The 18,773-nt window shown below is 43.2% G+C and overlaps 1 protein-coding gene and 1 pseudogene across 1 annotated transcript in view; both read right to left on the minus strand.

The window, feature by feature from the left end:
- Positions 1 to 18,773, minus strand: part of ATXN2 (ataxin 2) — a 116,438-nt gene that overhangs the window by 34,311 nt on the left and 63,354 nt on the right. The window contains exons 7-14 of the mRNA XM_062182848.1: positions 18,572 to 18,663; positions 17,914 to 18,111; positions 16,373 to 16,551; positions 14,273 to 14,482; positions 12,128 to 12,310; positions 8,749 to 8,949; positions 5,821 to 5,928; positions 5,494 to 5,564 (exon numbers count right to left, since the gene is read on the minus strand). Of these exons, the coding sequence (XP_062038832.1) occupies positions 5,494 to 5,564; positions 5,821 to 5,928; positions 8,749 to 8,949; positions 12,128 to 12,310; positions 14,273 to 14,482; positions 16,373 to 16,551; positions 17,914 to 18,111; positions 18,572 to 18,663 (1,242 nt within the window). The remainder of the gene's footprint in view (positions 1 to 5,493; positions 5,565 to 5,820; positions 5,929 to 8,748; positions 8,950 to 12,127; positions 12,311 to 14,272; positions 14,483 to 16,372; positions 16,552 to 17,913; positions 18,112 to 18,571; positions 18,664 to 18,773) is intronic.
- Positions 6,872 to 8,119, minus strand: LOC133752173 (ADP/ATP translocase 2-like; annotated as a pseudogene).

Raw genomic sequence — 18,773 nt, forward strand, 5'->3', positions numbered from 1 at the left:
AGACACAGCATGCTTAAAACTTCAAAGGAATGGGGAAAAAATGGCACCATGCCAAAACAGAAAAGCATTACTGGTTGGAAAGGACAGACTCATCAAGAACTGGTAAGGCAACTTGAAAGCTATGTTACGGACTCTGGCTTTTAATTTTCCAGGCAGTAAGAAGTCACTGAGAATTTTAAGCAGGATCCAGTACTGAGCAGATGCATGGCATAGAAAGATAAGCACAGCACCTTTGTGGAAAAGAACTTAGAGGAGGAAAATGAGGATGCAGAGAGACCATTAACGGGGCAGGACTAAGTTCCAGGCCCTGTGGGCAGGAAGGTGGGCAGCAGATGGATTCCAAGGGAGACCTACTGGACAGTCCAATCTGCCAAACTGGTGAAGAGAAGGAAACTTCAGTGCAAGGACCATCAAGAGTTAGTGAATCAAGTGACAGGGTTCAAGTTCGCAGATCAGAAGAAACGGAATGTTACCACTGGCTGGACATGACTTCAGATAAAACCCTTCACAAAAGAAAGAAAACAGAAACAGCTGAAGGCAACAACAAGAAAAATGGTAGCATCACAAGCAGAAATGACAGCAGACTCTGGAGGGAGGAGAGAATGAACTAGAGAGGAACCCCTGCCAGGAGGTGAGGAGGCCTCCAAGTCACTGAGAGACAAGATCCCTCCTCAGGATCAATGGGTTCACCCCTGGCATCTGCAACTCAGAGGAATCCAAACTTCTCTGCATCACTTGTGGAGCCTCATAGCTGTCTAGCTGCTGAGGGCAAAAGTTGGCCAGGGCATTATCTGAGCCCAGTGACAACTGAAATCACAAGAAAGGAACCTGCTGAGCAAGACTGCAAGTATGCAAGAGGATACACACACAACAGACCAATGATTTATTACAGTAGACTTCAAGGCTATTTATCACAAAGGTCTTCGAGTAAGCATGAAAATAAGGCTTTTCTTGCTGGTTTCATTTTATTTGAAAGGCAAAGATACAGCAAGAAATCTTCCATCTGCTAGTTTACCCCCCAGATTCCCACAACAGCCAGGGGGAAGCCAGGCCAACCAAGTGTCTGTAACCCAATGTAGGTCACCCAGACGGGTAGCAGGAACCCAAGTACTTGAGCTGCTGCCCAGGATGCCCTTTGTTACTGCTATTCTCATAATGGCAATTATACCTATAGTACTTACTGTGGGTTACACACTGTGCCACTTCCAGATTTATTACCTTGCAATGGTTCTACTTGACAGAATGCTCACAGCTCGGACAGTGTGGGGTCATTTACATTTCAGAGATAAGAATTATCATGGTGGTTGGTTATGTGGTGTAGTGGGTTAAGCACTGCTTGCAGTATCAGCATCCCCTATCGGAATGCTGGTTCAAGTTCCAGCTGCCCCATTTCTAATCCAGCTCATTAATGCACCTGGGAAAGTAGCAGTGGATGGCCCAAGTGCTTGGGCCCCCACTACTCATATGGGATACTTGGATGGAGTTTCAGGCTCCTGGCTTTGTCCTACTCCAAGCCCAAACTCTATCCATTAAAGTCATTTGGGGGAGAGAGCCAGTGGATGAAAGAGCTCTTTCTCTGTCACTCTGCCTTTCAAATAAATAAAACAAATCATAAAAAGAAATACACACACATACACAGTTATCCCAAGAAGTGGCCATTTAGCACAGTGGTTGAAGACACTGCTTGGGGTACCTATAATCCCCAATCAGAATGCCTGGATTTAAGTCCCAGTTCTACTCTTGACTATACCTCACTGTAAATGCACACCCTGGGAGGCAGCAGATGATGCCTCCAGTACTGGTTCCCAGCCACCCATATGGGAGATAAAGATTAAGCTTCCCCTGATTTAGGCCCAGAATGGCCCTGGCTGTCATGGGGATTTGGGAAGTGACCCAGTGTACAGGAAATCTCCCTGTGGACTTCACTGAAGACTGCAGAGGCCTAAGTCAGCCAGGAGCTATCCCGGAAGTGGAGATGAACTGCCTGCTCCCCATGTAACAGGGCCCTGCAGTCTCTCTCCTCCATCACCCACGTCAGCTAAGAGCAAGGAAACGGCCCTGCGCCTTCAGGAGTGAGCTCTGTGACCGCTGGAGCCTCTGCTGGCTGTCCTTCTGTACACAGACAGCGTCCACTGCTTGCTCTTTCTGTATACAGACCACGTCCAGTGTGGGAAGGGAAGGTGGCTCCTCAGTCAACAAGCAGTTTGTGGGCTATTACCAGGTGCTCTATAATTTTTCTCTGATTTTCAACATGATTTATAACCGCACAAAGTCTGTATTGTTTAAACCTGATTCAATGCATGTACTCATTGTGTAAGAAAAATATGAAGCCTGTAACCAAACTCAGCCTTGCAGAACAGCCAACTCAGGCAACCAACTCATTTCTGGTTGAAATCCTCATTTTAACCAGCTGAATAAAATTTAATGCTGTTTTCAACCTGACTCTGATCAATTCAGTTAACATCTTTCTCTCTGCTTTCCAAATAAGTAAAATTAGAAAAAGAACATGTAGCATGTGCACACTATGTGCTAGGCACCAAAACCCCACGAAGCAGCTTCTACGCTGATCCCATTTTGGCGGAGAAGAGGTGACATACACCAACGTTACACACGTGGGGATCAAGATTCAAATCCATACTATTAATCCATTACAGATTCAATTACTACCAATTTTTATACAAGTAAAACTATCAGTACCACTTACTTAGCTACACTAAAGTCTGCAGATAGCTCTCAAAGGAAAAGGACAGGGAAAAAAAACCCAAACCCAAACCCAAACCCCAAAAAAGAAAAAAAAAAAAAAAATCAACCACCACAACCTCACAGGCTTTTCCCTTTTTTCTGTCTCAAGGAAAGACTAGAGATTTCTGTGAAGAAATGTAGTTCAGGACCACATGTGTGTCATACGGTCAGCTCTGATGTTTCATTCATTGAACGGTGCTGTATGTATTAGTCACTGTTCAAAGCACTGCTGGAAGCCTAAGCGCCAGATGGCCAGGCTTATAATTTACAAGCCACATGACTATGGGCAAATTGTTTAATTTCTCGTTACCTCGGTCTCCTAAAATACATACTGCTGATAATAACAGTTCTTGCTTCAAAGGGATGTTAGGACAATAAAGGACTTAACTACCACAGAAGCAATTTTCATAGTGTCTAGTACATAGGAAATACTAAAGAAATGTTAGCTAATAACATTTTCTCTGAGAACAATTACTAAGCCCACTTCAAACTTCTATTTTTTAGAAGTCAGGAGTCCAGAGCTCCATTGGGTTTCCCACGTGGGGCAGCAGAGACGCGAGGATCTCACCATCAGGTGCTTCCCCCCAGGATGTCTTAGCAGAAGGCCGGAAAGCGAAGGGGGGGACTAAAACCCAGAGCACTCCAGGATGGACGCAGGTGTCCAAGCAGTGTCTTCACCTCTGTTACCAAATGCCAGCCCCAATCTGTGGCCTATTCAGCTTCGCTTCTTTGACTTAGTATGTTTCTTTCTTTTTTTTTTTTTTAAAGACTTATTAATTGGGGCCGGCACTGTGGCATAGCAAGTAAAGCCATCACCTGAAATGCTGGCATCCTATATGGGCGCCAGTTTGAGTCCTGGCTGCTCCACTTCTAGTCCAGCTCTCTGCTATGGCCTGGGAAAGCAGAAGATGGCCCAAGAACTTGGTGGCCAGTTGGGGAGTGAACCACGGATGCAGGACTTCTCTCTCTGCCTCTCCTTCTCTCTGTGTAGCTTTTTTTTTTTTTTTTTTTTTTGGACAGGCAGAGTGGACAGTGAGAGAAAGGTCTTCCATTTTGCCGTTGGTTCATTGCATCTCGCTGATCCGAAGCCAGGAGCCAGGTGCCTCCCCTGGTCTCTCACATGGGTGCAGGGCCCAAGGACTTGGGTCATCCTCCACTGCACTCCCGGGCCATAGCAGAGAGCTGGCCTGGAAGAGGGGCAACCGGGATAGATTCCGGCACCCCAACTGGGACTAGAACCCGGTGTGCTGGCGCCGCAAGGCGGAGGATTAGCCTGTTAAGCCACAGCGCCAGCCGCTCTGTGTAGCTCTTTCAATGAATGAATGAATCTTTAAAAAAAAAAAAAAAAAGAGTACTATAAGAGGGAACTGATTAATTGTAAAATAAATGATGCTGGGGGAAAAAAACCCAAATGGGCAAGAACACCTACAGCAATGACATCATTTACACCAAACTTAAAGACTATGCAAAATAGTATTATCTGGTGCTTAGGAAATCAATTCATATTCACTTCAAGTATAAACAACTGCACAGGAAAGAAACCCTTCCATCTAGAGGAAGAGGAGTGAGGTGATTTCACAGGAAGCCTTGAGCTGTGCTGAACTGATTTAGCTGGATAGTTGCACGTGAACACTCATTCATTATTACAATTAACAACTGTTGATGATATTAGCATTAACTACTGATAACATGTGCTAAAATATGAACTGGCAAGTAATATTTTGATGTTGCCTGTAAGTAAAAAATAAAACTATTAGCAAAATTAATAAACGTTAGAAAAAAATTCACAAAGCCAGTTCAGCTGAGAAAAGTCTACTTCTTTCCTTGATTCATTCATCTTTTAATGCAGTCATTTTCTTTAAAGGCTGATAATCAGGTTTTTTTCCCCCCTCTAGGAAGCTATAAGTTTCAGGACAATTTCTTGAATTAGTTTCAAAATCTACTTTAATATCTGTAGCATATTATCATTAATGTTGTGCAAAACAAGGGAAGATTAGGATATGTTCAGAAGAGACATTATACAAAGACTGCTACATTTCACACATGTGTGAATGAAGTATACAGCTCCAACAGCTCACCAGGATCCAGTACATTTCCCACTTGGTACAACAGGTCATCAAAAGTAGGCTTGGCCGGCGCCGTGACTTAACAGGCTAATCCTCCGCCTTGTGGCACCGGCACACCGGGTTCTAGTCCCGGTCGGGGCGCCGGATTCTATCCCGGTTGCCCCTCTTCCAGGCCAGCTCTCTGCTATGGCCCGGGAAGGCAGTGGAGGATGGCCCAAGTCCTTGGGCCCTGCACCCCATGGGAGACCAGGAGAAGCACCTGGCTCCTGGCTTTGGATCAGCGAGATGCGCTGGCCGCAGCGGCCATTGGAGGGTGAACCAACGGCAAAAAGGAAAACCTTTCTCTCTGTCTCTCTCTCTCACTATCCACTCTGCCTGTCAAAAAAAAGTAGGCTCTGCTCTACTAAAATCTAGCTTCACTGAACAGAGAATAGACATCAAATAACTTATATTACGGTGGCTGAAATGTCAGAACTAGGCTCTTTCGACTGACAACTTGTATTCTTACAAATCTCATGATTTTAATGTCCCACTGAAAGGATAAGCAAGGACAATTTTATGAATATTTAGCTTTCTATACACAGTCCAATGTTTCTGATTATATATATAATACACTGACAAACTGAAAACCCTTAGTCATGTTTATCCTCTAAAATTCTAATTCATAAGTCAATATGACACTTACCCTAAAATCATTTTTAAATTTCTTTAAATCATCAATCTGTTTTCTATGCTCAGAAATGATTGGTGACAAACCTGCAAAATTAAGAACAGATTTAGACAGACACAGATTTCTAATCTCTAACTTAAGATTCTTCTAGTATAGAATATTACAATCTAGAAAATATTATTAAAATGATCTAAAATATACATTTTGATTTTTGGCATTTTTAGTGGTACATTTATATACACATAATACTAAGGAACAGTGTTAAGAAAAATATTCTGCATTGTGCGTAAAATGAGAAAACAGTCCTTTCCTATTTCCACAGCTATCCCCAAAGACTCTAACCTTTATTTTCAGCTTTTGAGAAGCTAGGGGATGCTTCACTGGGCTTAATATTTTCTTTATTCCCTGCAGGAGAGTTCTGCCTCTGATCTTGAAGCCTGGAATCTTTAGCTAGAAAACAATTGGGGGAAAAAAAAAAAAGTTAGAAAAGTGGGAAAACATACAATTTTGATTCCCTGTTTTTGGAAATGAATAGTTTCCTTTAAATAGGTTTCTGTCCTTTGTAGACATCATATAGAACACCAATAATTTATATGAGAGGGCTTCAAAAAGTTCATGAAAAATTAGCATTACCTTTTTTTCCCTAAAAATTTGTTTATCTGAAAAGGAGGGAAGGAGGGAGGGAGGAGGGAGGGGGAGGGAGAGAGAGAGAAAGAGAGAGAGAGAGAATATCTTCCATCAGCTGGTTCCTCCCCAAACGGCCACAACTACTAGGGCTTGGCCAGGCTGAGGCCAGGAGCCAGGAACTCCATCCTGGGTCTCCCACGTGGGTGGCAGGAGTCCAAGTAAGGGGAGCAGTAGGGACTCAAACCGGCACTCCAATATGGGATTCCAGTGTGCCAGGAGCTAACCAGCTGTGCCACAGACTGAACTCTGTTTTTAAGGTCTATTTATGTAAAAGGCAGGAGAACACAGAGAAGGAGAGACAGAGATCTCCCATGCACTAGTGTATTCACCAGATACCCTGACCAGCAGCAGGAACCAGGGCAAGCAGAACCGAGGGCCAGGAACTCCCTCTGGACCGCTCTCGGGAGTGGCAACCATCATCAGCTGCCTCCCAAGTGCATTAGCATGAAACTGGATAGGCAGTGGAGGCGAGGTTTCATTTCAGGCACTCCAATGGAATATGGGTACCTCAAACAGTGGTTTAATCTACTTTGCCACAATGCTCATGCCAGCATTATTTTTTTATTGTGTATATTTTTATTTCTTCAAATTATTTATCAGGAGTGACTGAAATAAAAAAAAATGTAATTGAGTCCCATCATCATCATCATGGAAATGGCTTTAAGAAAAAACTGCTCAGAAGAATATTATTGCTTCCCATTTTCACTCAGCACATAGTTGCTTTTGATAGACAAGAGCCTGTCAAGACTGCTCAAGATTATAATACAACATGCCTGTTTACAGGGGAAGAAACCTAGGAAATAACTTGTGTGTACTTTTTTAAAAAAGATTTGTTTATTATTTGAAAGTCAGAGTTACACAGAGAGAGGGGTCTTCCATCCGATGGTTCACTCCCCAACTGGCCGCAATGGCTGGAGCTATGCCAGTCTGAAGCCAGGAGCTTCTTCCAGGTCTCCCACGCAGGTGTAGGGATCCAAGGACTTGGGCCATCTTTTACTGCTTTCCCAGGCCATAGCAGAGAGCTGGATGGGAAGTGGAGCAGCTGGGTCTTAAACCAGCACCCGAATGGGATGCCGGCGCTTCAGGCCAGGGCCTTAACCCACTGCGCCACAGCGCCAGCCCCTGAACGCCTTGATTTCATCTTACAAGACAAGCACAAAAGCACCACCCATGTCTCTGAGGACGCTGGACCATGGACCCTTGAAAAGCGCTTTGCCTCCTTCATCAGGAGCAATCTTCCTCCAGCAGTCAAGTGTGCCTGTGTACATGACATCAGTTCCTTTACGCCCCGACTGCATCATCATGCAGTGGATAGGAAGTCAACCAAGCAACAGCAGTGACAGACTGCGCGATCACACAGCTGATGAAGATGTGCGTGTCTTGGGACCTGGGAGCATTCCTTTTGCAGTGTCACAGATACCGAAGCAGGCAGCTCGGTAGATGATAATGCCCTGTACAGACACATTAAAGCCTTGGTGCAGGCCCCTAATCCCATCAGATTTGCCGATCTTAACCAGGCAGTCACCGAGGCCTTTGAATTCCCTTTCAGCTCCAGCTTTAGATGCGTACGGGCAAAATTAAGCACATACAGGAAACACAAAGATGTGGCTCCAGCAGCACCACCTGATGCCAGATCCCCTGCAAAGTAGCGCCAAAACTGGGTCCTCTTGTCCACGCCACCCAGAAAAATCTGCTTGTGTTTATCTTTGAAGGCAAAGCTGAGAGCCTGGTGGGGAAGCATCTGATGACTCTGGCGAGGTTACCATGCCAGAAGGACAGAACACCCTGCACCTTGGGATACGAACCACACTGTCTAGAATGCCCTTGCATTGCTTATCAGCAGTGATTTGCTTGCGGGCATGCGGCACCTGGAGCAGCAGTTGACCCTCTCAATGATCGCAGCCACTCCACCTGCCAGGAAGTCCCTGGAAAAGGACACAGTGGCATCTGTCATGCTGGAAGCAAAGAGGAGCCAGGCAACTGTGGGACAGGACTGGGCTGGGAACAGGCTTTGACTCTGGGACTCTGGGGCCCCAGCATTATTTTTAAATTATATTCTTCCACGAGGTTTTTTAATTTAATACCCAGGAATGTTAACAACAGACATTGAAGACATATATGAAGTTAGGGGTATTGTATCATCATTTACCTGGGATTTTAAATGTGCATTTAAAATACTTATCTATGGAGGGCCAGTGCTGTGGCATAGCAAGTAAAGCTGCCGCCTACAGGGCTGACATCCCATATGGATGTCAGTTTGAGTCCCAGCTATTCTACTTCCAATCCAGCTCTCTGCTAACATGCCTGGGAAAAGCAGCAGAGGATGGCCCAAGTCCTTAGGGCCCTGCACCTGCATGGGAGACCCAGAAGAAGCTCCAAGCTCCCAGCTCCCGGCTCCTGATCAGTGCAGGTCCGATTTCACTGCAGCCATTTCAGCCAGGGGATAGAAGGTCTCTCAGACTCTCTGCCTTTCAAATAAAAAAATCTTTAAAAAAAACCCACTTATTATGAGCAAAACAACACACAACTTTTCATGCAACCACACAAACAGTATCATACAACTGAAAGCCCTTTCTTACATACCCTCGACAGATGGGGTCACAGCTCTGTTGGCTGCAGGACTAGCAGGCGCAGGAGACGCAGCACCTGGAACAGTCATGGCAATAGCTTCAGTCGGAATGATACCAGCCTGGGGAGAAGCAAGAACTGGCCCACTGGGACTATTTCCAATACTGTTCTGTCTGGGAGACCGTGGTCTGTGAGTTTTAGGGGACATTCTGGGAACTGGAAGAAAGGGAAAAGTTATTTATTACAATCTGAGCTCAAATGTCAATTCCTGAGATTTCTCTGAAGATCTAGGTAAAATAGTCCTCTCATGCCCACACGCTTTATTTTGTCACTGTGTTTTTTCCCCCAAACTCTTAGGAACAGTGGTGGTAACTGAGAACACCAGTATCCACAGAATGACAGCAACTGCTACTCCCCAACATCAACTGTGGTCTTCCTTCCAGGTTAAATGTGTTCATTTTGAAAGGGAATATATGAAATGATTTTGGAAACTGGATTCCTGAGGCAGGTTTATGGCACTGTGGCTCAATAGGCTAATTCTCCGCCTGCGGTGCCGGCACACCAGATTCTAGTCCCGGTTGGGGTGCCGGATTCTGTCCCAGTTGCCCCTCTTCCAGGCCAGCCCTCTGCTATGGCCCCGGAGTGCAGAGGGTGATGGCCCAAGTGCTTGGGTCCTGCACCCCATGGGAGACCAGGATAAGCACCTGGCTCCTGCCTTTGGATCAGCGCGGTGCGCCGGTCGCAGCGTGCCGGCCGCGGCAGCCATTAGAGGGTGAACCAACGGCACAAGGAAGACCTTTCTCTCTGTCTCTCTCACTGTCCACTCTGTCAAAAAAAAAAAAATTTTTTTTTACTTAAAAAGAATCAAAAGCTGTTTTGGTACAATTGTTGAATTTTGTCAAAGTATTTTTTTAAAAAGATTTGTTTATTTATGGGGTATAGCGGGTAAAGCTGCTGCCTTCAGTGCTGGCATCCCATATGGGCACTGGTTTGAGTCCCAATTGCTCCGCTTATAATCCAGCTCTCTGCTATGGCCTGGGAACTCAGAAGATGGCCCAAGTCCTTGGGTCCCTGCAACCACGTGGGAGACCCAGAAGAAGCTCCAAGCTGCTCCTGGCTTTGGATCGGCACAGCTCCGGCCACTGGGGCCATTTGGGAAGTGAACCAGCAGATGAAAGATCTCTCTGCCTCTGCCTTTATAACTCTGCCTTTCAAATAAATACAACTTAAAAAAAAAAAAAAAGGATTTATTTATTTATTTGAAAGGTAGTTATAAAGAGAGGGAGAGACAAAGATCTTCCATCTGCTGGTTCACTCCCCAAATGGCTGCAACAGCCAGGGCTGGGCCAGGCCGAAGCTAGGAGCCAAGAGCTTCATTTGGATCTTTCACGTGAGTGGCAGGGGCCTCAGTCAGAAGTATTGCAGCTGCAACACAAACCGGCATCCACATGGGATGCTGGCATCACAGGCAGTAGCTTTACACAACACTGGCCCCTCAAAGTATAATTTTTATACTCTTATAGAAGCTGTCAGCATACTCCCTGGGCTAAGAACAGACACAAATGGGTTCCTTATGTGTGCCTGATATCCCTCACAAGGGAACTGTGGTTGGATGCTAGTGCTATAAACATATGCTGTGGAAAAACACTGCACCATTAAGCCCAAAATAAAAGCTTATGGAATGACCCTATAAACAAAGATCCTAAAAAGTCAGGAAACAATGGGGTGGGCATTCGGCACAGCAATTAAGACACCTCTTGGGATGGCCACGTCCCTTATCACAGTGTCTGGGTCTGAGTCCCACCTCTGCTTCTGCCAGCTTCCTGCTACTGCACACTCAAGGAGGAAGCAACTGATGGTTCAGAAACTCAGATCTGGTCCCCGCCGCCAACATGGGAGACCCAAAGGGAGTTTCAGGCTTCCAACTCCAGCTGCTGTGGGCATCTGGACAGTAGACCAGTGAACAGAAGGTCTCTCTGTGTCACTCTGCCTTTCAAATAAGCAAAAGTAATAATATTTTTTTGGAAAAGATAGGAAATACAGGGGCTGGCATTGTGGTATAGTGGGTAAAATTGCCACTTGCCACAGTGGCATTCCATATGGGCACCAGTTCAAGTCCTGGCTGCTCCACTTCTGATCCAGCTCCCTGCTAATGTGCCTGGGAAAGCAGTGGAAGATGGTCCAAGTATTTGGGCCCCTGCACTCATGTGAGAAACCCAGATGAAATTCCTGGCTCTTGGCTTCAGCCTGGTACATTCTTGGCTGTTGTGGCCATCTGGGAAATGAAACAGCAGATGGGAAGATACCCCTCTCTCCCTCTCTCTGACTTCCAAATAAATAAATATATCTTAAAAAATAGGAAATATGGTCTCTCTAAATAGTGTTATAGACTATTGCCTTAGAGCAGTACTTGATACTATAAGTGTATTTGTATTTACTCTCTCTCTTTTTTTTTTTTTTTTTTTAAATTTACTTATTTATTTGAAAGCCAGAGTTATAGAGGCAAAAGCAGAAAGAGAGAGAGGGAAATATCTTTCATCCGTTGGTTCACTCCCCAGAAGACAGCAACAGCCAGAGCTGGGCCAATTCAAAGCCAGGAGCCAGGAGCTTCTTCTGGGTCTCTCACGTGGGTGCAGGGGCCCAAGGACCTGGGCCATCTTCTACTGCTTTCCCAGGCCATGACAGAGAGCTGCATCAGAAATGGTGCAGCTGGGACTCAAACCAGTGCCCATATGGAATGCCAGCACTGCAGGCGGCAGCTTTACCCGCTATGCCACAGTGCCAGGCCCCCCTCACAGTAATCTTATCACAAGCCCCTAAAGCAGAATGGACAAGAATTACTTTACTCATGAGGAGGGCCTTTGGTATGGTGGTTAAGATGCCACTTGGGACATCCACACCCCTCCTCGAAGTGCCTAGTTTCAAGTTCTAGGTCTGCTCCCAATACCAGTCTCCTGCTATTGTGCACCCTGGGAGGCAGCAGGTCAATGGTTCAAGTGCGTGGCTCCTTGCCGTCCACCTGAAAGACACAGACTGGATTCCATACTCTTATCTTTGGCCTGGCCCAGCCCCTACTGTTGCAGGCATTTGGGAAGAGGACCACTAGATAGCTGGGAGATCTCCCTCTTGACCTTTAAAATAAATTATAATTTTTTTTAACTTTATAAAGACCACTATTGAGAAAACTGAAATATGGAATGACTGCATGTCTTGCATTGACATAGGATGAGTAAGTGGTAGAACACAAAGTAAAAATGTTGTTTCCTAATTCCTGGTTATTCCAGAAGTTCTAACATATACACTTCCTCACAAGGAGCTTCAGCTGGCCCTTTTCACATCCAGCATGATTATAAAATCAACAATGTTACCATGTCTCAAGCACAGTGTCACCTACCCCCGCTGACCACTGATGACCATGTTCCTGCTGCAGGGCTGGTCCTGGCCACAGGAGGGGCAGCTGCTTCACTTGGAGGATTGTGGGATACAAATTCTAGGCCGCTGGATATGGGACCCCTCCCGGCAGAAACTCTGTGATTTCGAGGGTGTCGCTGGGCCTTTGGGGACATCCTGGGAGGTCCTAAGAAAGGAACGGTGAACATTACCACAAAATGCTGCCAGTATACCTTTTCTGCTGAATACATAAACATACTGTCTCGCTCACTCACTCTACAGTTTCACCTTAGTCAAAAAGGAAAAAAAAAATACATACTTTACGAAATATTTTGTGGAATGCCCACAAATTTTATAAATGAATTTTATTTCCCTTTGATTTTAAAGAAAGGGAAAGGTGAAGTTGGTGACAAGAAATCAAACAGTAAGATGTCGTAACTCTTCAAATAACTTTAGCAATCTATAAGCTATCTTCATCTGCCATGCTCAATTTTACAACTCACGGCTTAAAACAGTCCTCATCTATTAAGCAGTTTCTTTCACTTGATCTGTGCACTGAAAATCCGACTGATAATACACGATCTGTAAAACCAGAGTAACTGACATTTGGGGAAGAAATTTGCAGATTACGAATTGTCGAAATTCCCCATCAGTGTGTGATCCTGCTACCCTACTGGAGCCTTCTCTTAAGGCAGCCTGTTACAGAGCAGACCAGACTGTCACGTGGCCCACTCTCAGGTGCTAACACTCAGCAAAAGCTCTCCTAACGTCACGCCGTGGCTCCTCAACACCTGCTGCCGAACTCATCAGACCGTCAAATCTATGAGTGTTCCAGAAAGAATTTAATTCCAGGCAGAATCTAAAAGGGTGTTAATGTTACAAATGATAATTTTCAATAATAGACATTCAGGATTTATGAGTAATGCATTAAGCATTACTTCTGTATGAATACTCAGTTCAACACAGTCCTTATATCTCAGTGTAAACAAATTGTCCACACTCATTAACGAGCACGTTTTATCCAACCTGTGCTCACAATACAAGTCTCACTTGTTCAAATGACACGCTACAGTATGAATCTCAACAGAATCTGACTTTGCATTTAGTGACCATTATTCCATGACCTTTTGAGTATGGAATTCACCACGAAAACTCAGGAAATCTTGCTGTTCACACTTAGAAACTTCAGTCAAGGTCACATGACTTCCCTGCCTGCCTGGATGGCAGTCGTTTATTCAAAAGCAGCCAACATATATATTTCCAGGGAAGCAGGTTATAGAGGAAACTTTATTAGTCCCAACATAAGCTGTATTAATTATGATTTTAAGGAATAAATTAAAGTCAGATTTTTAACACAAATACTGTCAACTCATATCGAAAGAAGATTATCATTCAAAACACACAGATTCCTAATTTATGCACTGCTTTTACATTAAAATGTTATCTTTCTATAACACGTAGCAAAGGCAGATTTTGACAAGGGTCAAAAACATACTTCAGTATTCAAATTCATATTTTTAATCAATAATTTTATATTAGATCAAGAACTTCTACCAGATTAAAGCAGTCTTTCACACATATAATATTACAAAGCTTTTTCTTTTGAAAAATTACTCAATTAAATTTAGAATACCTTTCAAGCATTCTAAAAAACAAACTGTATTATAATCTAAGGGTAGACATACAAAGAGGTAGGTACATGGAATGTCACCCCCAAAACTGACTCCTGCTTCAGACCCACAGGAACATTCACCAGTATTCTGGCCAAAAGGCTGTTACATGAGAGGCTGTACAATCAGCCAGGCCTATGTGAACAAAGTTCATTCTTTACTGTTACCCACTACACCCAAGGTAAGCCAGGAGGCAGAAGGCCCTGGGCAGCGCTTTCTGGGGCTGTGAGGGAACATCTTTCGCAGGTAGAAAGAGAAAGCCCCTTTCTCACAATTCAGCATAATTCATAGCTTCACACAGCATTTATCAAATTTCTTTCTCATGAACAAAAGGTTAATAGAAATAGTTTTAATAAACTAAAGTTAAAACACGGAAATTATAGGTTATTAAATAATGAAGAGGAAACTTCTGTAATTATAAACTCACATAGGAGTTAAACAAAGACAAACAAAAACATGAACAAATTGTGGTATTGTACCTTCTGAAGACATGCGTTTAGGCATAGTAGAGACAGGAGCTGGAGAACCATGAGCAGAGGGGTGAGACGGGGGTCTGGATGGCCGCGAGGGGGGCCTGGAGGGCGGCCGTGTAGGGGTGGCTGCCCGAGGTGGAAGAGAGTTGGGACCTGACTGGTAGCGAGAAGGTGGGCGAGAGGAAGGAGATGGGCAAGGCGATGGCCAGGGAACACCTGACAGAACAAATGATATGAAGGAAAGTATAAAAACTAAAGAAAAAAATGAGGGAAAAAAGTAAACAGAAAAAAAAGTAAAATGACAAAAATGATTTCTTGTACATTTTAACCCTTTGAGGACAGTCATTTGAATTGTGCTAAGTTTTAGCATAACTTAACCGACATCAATTCACATTTTACTTTAACCTCCTTAGAATTAAATCTGTTTAAATGAATACACGTTCCCAAAGGGTTAATCAGGATCTACACATACTATTGAAGACAGGTAAGACTGTGCCTGTTATCCTGCTTCTGTAACTGTTTCTCAGTAATTAACTGTGAAAAGGATATAACATACACTAGATAATTTCACACAACAAAACACAGTAATTCCTACTCAGGAATAAGACTATTTACTATATTAGTTTTAGCTCTGAAACAGTGAAAATAAGCAGCATCTACTGTATCAAATTTAAAATACGGCTCCTTACAATCATCTATGACTCTCATTGGGTTTACTCTTGAATCTAAGGTTGTCTGAAATCTCTCTAAGCAGCTTCCATTTAAGTAGAGACAAAAGCATTACTTCTGCTAGTTTCTAGAGTCACAGGATTAACAAACACCTATATTCACTGCTCTTTGAAAAAATTACTTTAATCTCAGACTCGAAAAGGGGAGACCTTCAAAGTCATCACTTATGCAGTGAACACTTCTCTGAGAGACTGCTTAACACACAGCCAAAATACAAAGCAGTCGCTGCTGACTGAACTGGCACTGGGGGACTTGCACAGGCCCACAGTTACCATGCCAACAGTCATGTCACTTACCTTCACCACGGCCGAGGGTCCAGGCCTCCTCTCCACAGAGTTCCACACACTTGAGTATCATAAATTTCCCAGCCCCCTCAGGTTTTTTACTCTGAAAATTCTGTTTATAAACACCTAAAAAATCTTTATCAGTAAGCAAATAAATTTCAGCCCCAATACTAAGTACAAAAAATACTCAAGAGTGTTCATTTGGAGAGGAGTTCTGGAGAAAAGATTCAAAGAAAACAAATGAAACTGGAAACTTAGTGCTCTGTTTTTCTCTACAATTCTAAATTGAAATACTTAAGCAAATGCCACCCTTGCTAGGTTAAGACGACACGTGTACTCTTGCTGATTACCATACTATCCACAGTGCTGCTGATCAGCATCCCTCTTGTGCACCAAAGGTCCATAGTGTAATGACATAGGTTATAATAATTATAATAATGTATAGAACTATAACCTAGACTTAGAGGTAGAGTAGAAAATGTCTCCCACTAAAGATTCAACTTCTTTGACTTACTATCGCTGACCTACAACAACCATCCTTAGACTGAGAGTTGTTTTTGTTGTGTTAAGCACATTTTCTCTAATCACTTTCTTCACCTGATTCGTGGTCATGCCTTGTATTACAAAGTACCTCAAATCCTTTCTTAAAGTAAGCAGAACATAAATATATTGTTAAATATAAGGAAAATGAATCCATATTAACCACTGAATGTTTCACGTAGATTATAATTTTCCATATAAAATGCACCTATGTAATTTTATTGTTCAGCAGTGTCTTAAAAATCAAGAACCTACCCAATGTATCCAATTTATATGTGGAGTGTTTTTTGGCCAAGCAACAATCTTTGGGCTAAAATGAGCACTCTTTTAGTACATGAGACTTCCTCACACTAAATACTGTATCTACAAATGATTCATACAATGTTTTACTAATCTGATATCCACAAAAGCATATTTCAAGTAATTCTGAAATAAAAACTACCCCATAAAGATCATTAAGAGTGTACACTGTCTTATCAGTGATATAAACTGTTGTAATTAGAAAACTATGTATGTGACCAATGACATTGACAAATATGGTCAAAATACTTGCCTCCATTAACTACTCTTTGGTCTGAACCAGAATTCGAGTTGAAATCTGAAGTGTGAGAAGTGGGTCTTGATGGCATGGAGCCTGATCCAGGCTGGCCCGCACGCGGTGAACTCTGTCTCCCACTTCCCCAGGATATGACTTCTCTATTTCTTTGTCCAGGAGGAATATATTTATTTTCCCTGAAAATGAGACATCTTCTAAATCATTTTATCCTAAAAAGTACCAGGCCAATGAAACATATCTAAAGGTAATTTAGGCAGAAAGGATGGTTGTTATGGAAAAGTTCAACACTGATGCAAACTGCCTCACCTCTCCTTTCTTCCCTCTGACCCTCAGTTCTAGCTGCTGGCCTTCTCCTCCCCTCAGAGCCTCCTAGCACAAAGCCTAGTAGCAAGTGTTCATTCTCCTTCTGTCTGACTTCTCTATCAATCACAGTCTGTCTTCAACCTTATTTTTCCTAACACCTATCCCTTCTCTCTCTGGTTGTTCTTTGACTTTTCATGGCATCTATATTATCAATGCTGAATACTGATGAATCCCAAATCTGCACTGCCAGTCCCCATCTCCACTGGACACACAGATTCAAATCACCGAACTCTCGGTTTTGTGTGCCCTGAAGATACCATGTATCTCCTACTCTACCAGGTATGAAGCACAAAGCATTCAACTCATGTTTAGTGAGAAATGAAAGATCCACAGCTCTTCAGATGCACACATGGAATCATCATTTCTCCCCTTCAAACTTGCTCCCTGTTTGCCATCTCCATTGTCAGTACAGCCATCAACTCACTAAATTATCAACTGAACTCCGTGGTCCTGACGGCTTCTGCTAACCCAGCACCAGCTGTGGTCTAGCTGCTTACCAAGTTAGCACGGCTCCACTACTTCAGTGTGCTAACTGGTCTCTGTCTCAGTCAGTCGGGCCCAAGTTTACTCATCCCAAACCCATACTTTCGAATGACACACCACGTCCTGCCACTGCCTCGGTTCCTCCCACCTCTGCTGCTACTGCTCTCCCAACACAGACCCTGGGTTTCACATACAGCAAGCAGCTGAGTCTCCTGAGCTGACCGGGTTCTCCCACATGGTCATGCTTCTGCATACATCTTCTCTGCTCTCTGAGTGGCCCTCTCATCCTGTCACAAAACGCTGCCACTTCCATGAGACCTCCCCAGCTACACAGACCAAGCTAGTTCATCCTCACCCTGTGTGTTCCTGCTGTCTGAACACACTAACTCTAACAAACCACACTGCACTGTTACGCTGTGTGCCTTCCCCTCTGCTTGCCAGTGTTACTCTTCAACAAGCTCTTTCAGATCTTGGCTTGCTCCTTAATGTACATCTAACAGTTGACTTCACAGAGCTAATTCTCAAAACATACGTTCCAAGATTACCATCATCTTTTCTCTAAACGAATCTTAAACCAATTCCATTTGCATTCGCTACCTAAGCTACATTAAAGGAAGAGAAGACGATAATACACCTCACACAGACCTTGAGTTGTGCATCCAAAACACCGCATCACGATTTCCTTTAAATACCTAGTGTTTGTGCTGTGCCCCTCACGTTCAGTGGTGTCTCTCTCAACAGCTGTGTATTTCTCCTCCTCGCTCCTATCATCATTTTCCAGGGCCACTCGAGCTTTGTACTGGGCACTTGATTCAATTTCCTCTGCTAACTGGTTCGCCCTTGCTTCCCGTTTTAAAAATTCTTCTGAGTTATCCCTTTCTAAGGGCACCCTGAAATGGGAGAAAAAGAAAAGCAGAGTATTTTAAAGTCATAGGCTATGTATCTGCTGCAAACAACTATGAAGAAGGCTTAGAATCTGCAATAATGGCAAAACTATAAGAGTAACAGAGATTTGTTTACTTATAAATCAAAATTTGGATTTTTTAAAATTATCATTTCCCTGGAAGAACAGAACATTTCAAAATATGGTTGAAAAGACTTTCATTACAACCACTATACTAACAAATTAGACTTTTTATAATTTAAAAACCCAAAATGCATTTAGTGTATAAAAACAGAGCATAGGGAAACTATATTTATTCTTTGTTTTAAGAGAGATTTATCAGCCTAATACAGAGAATAATTCTTTCACACAACTGTAACTTAAAATCTCAAAGAAACATTCATCCAACATAATTTAATGAAAGTCAAGACAAATGCACAAAAATAAAAGCAATGTTTTAAACTCACGTGTATGAAGATAAACTGCTATCATATGTAGACACCACACCATAATTTTCCTCATTATATCGAAACATGTCATTGGGATCCCATCCATTAGACTAGAAGAAAATGAAGTCCATTTTTCAAAATTACAAATTATTTTTAATTTGGTTAAACAATGTCTACACTATCTAACAAACTACAGCAGCAAAATCAATTAAAAAAAAAA

The sequence above is a fragment of the Lepus europaeus genome, chromosome 23 (assembly GCF_033115175.1).
Source record: "Lepus europaeus isolate LE1 chromosome 23, mLepTim1.pri, whole genome shotgun sequence".
Taxonomy (NCBI): Eukaryota; Metazoa; Chordata; class Mammalia; order Lagomorpha; family Leporidae; genus Lepus; species Lepus europaeus.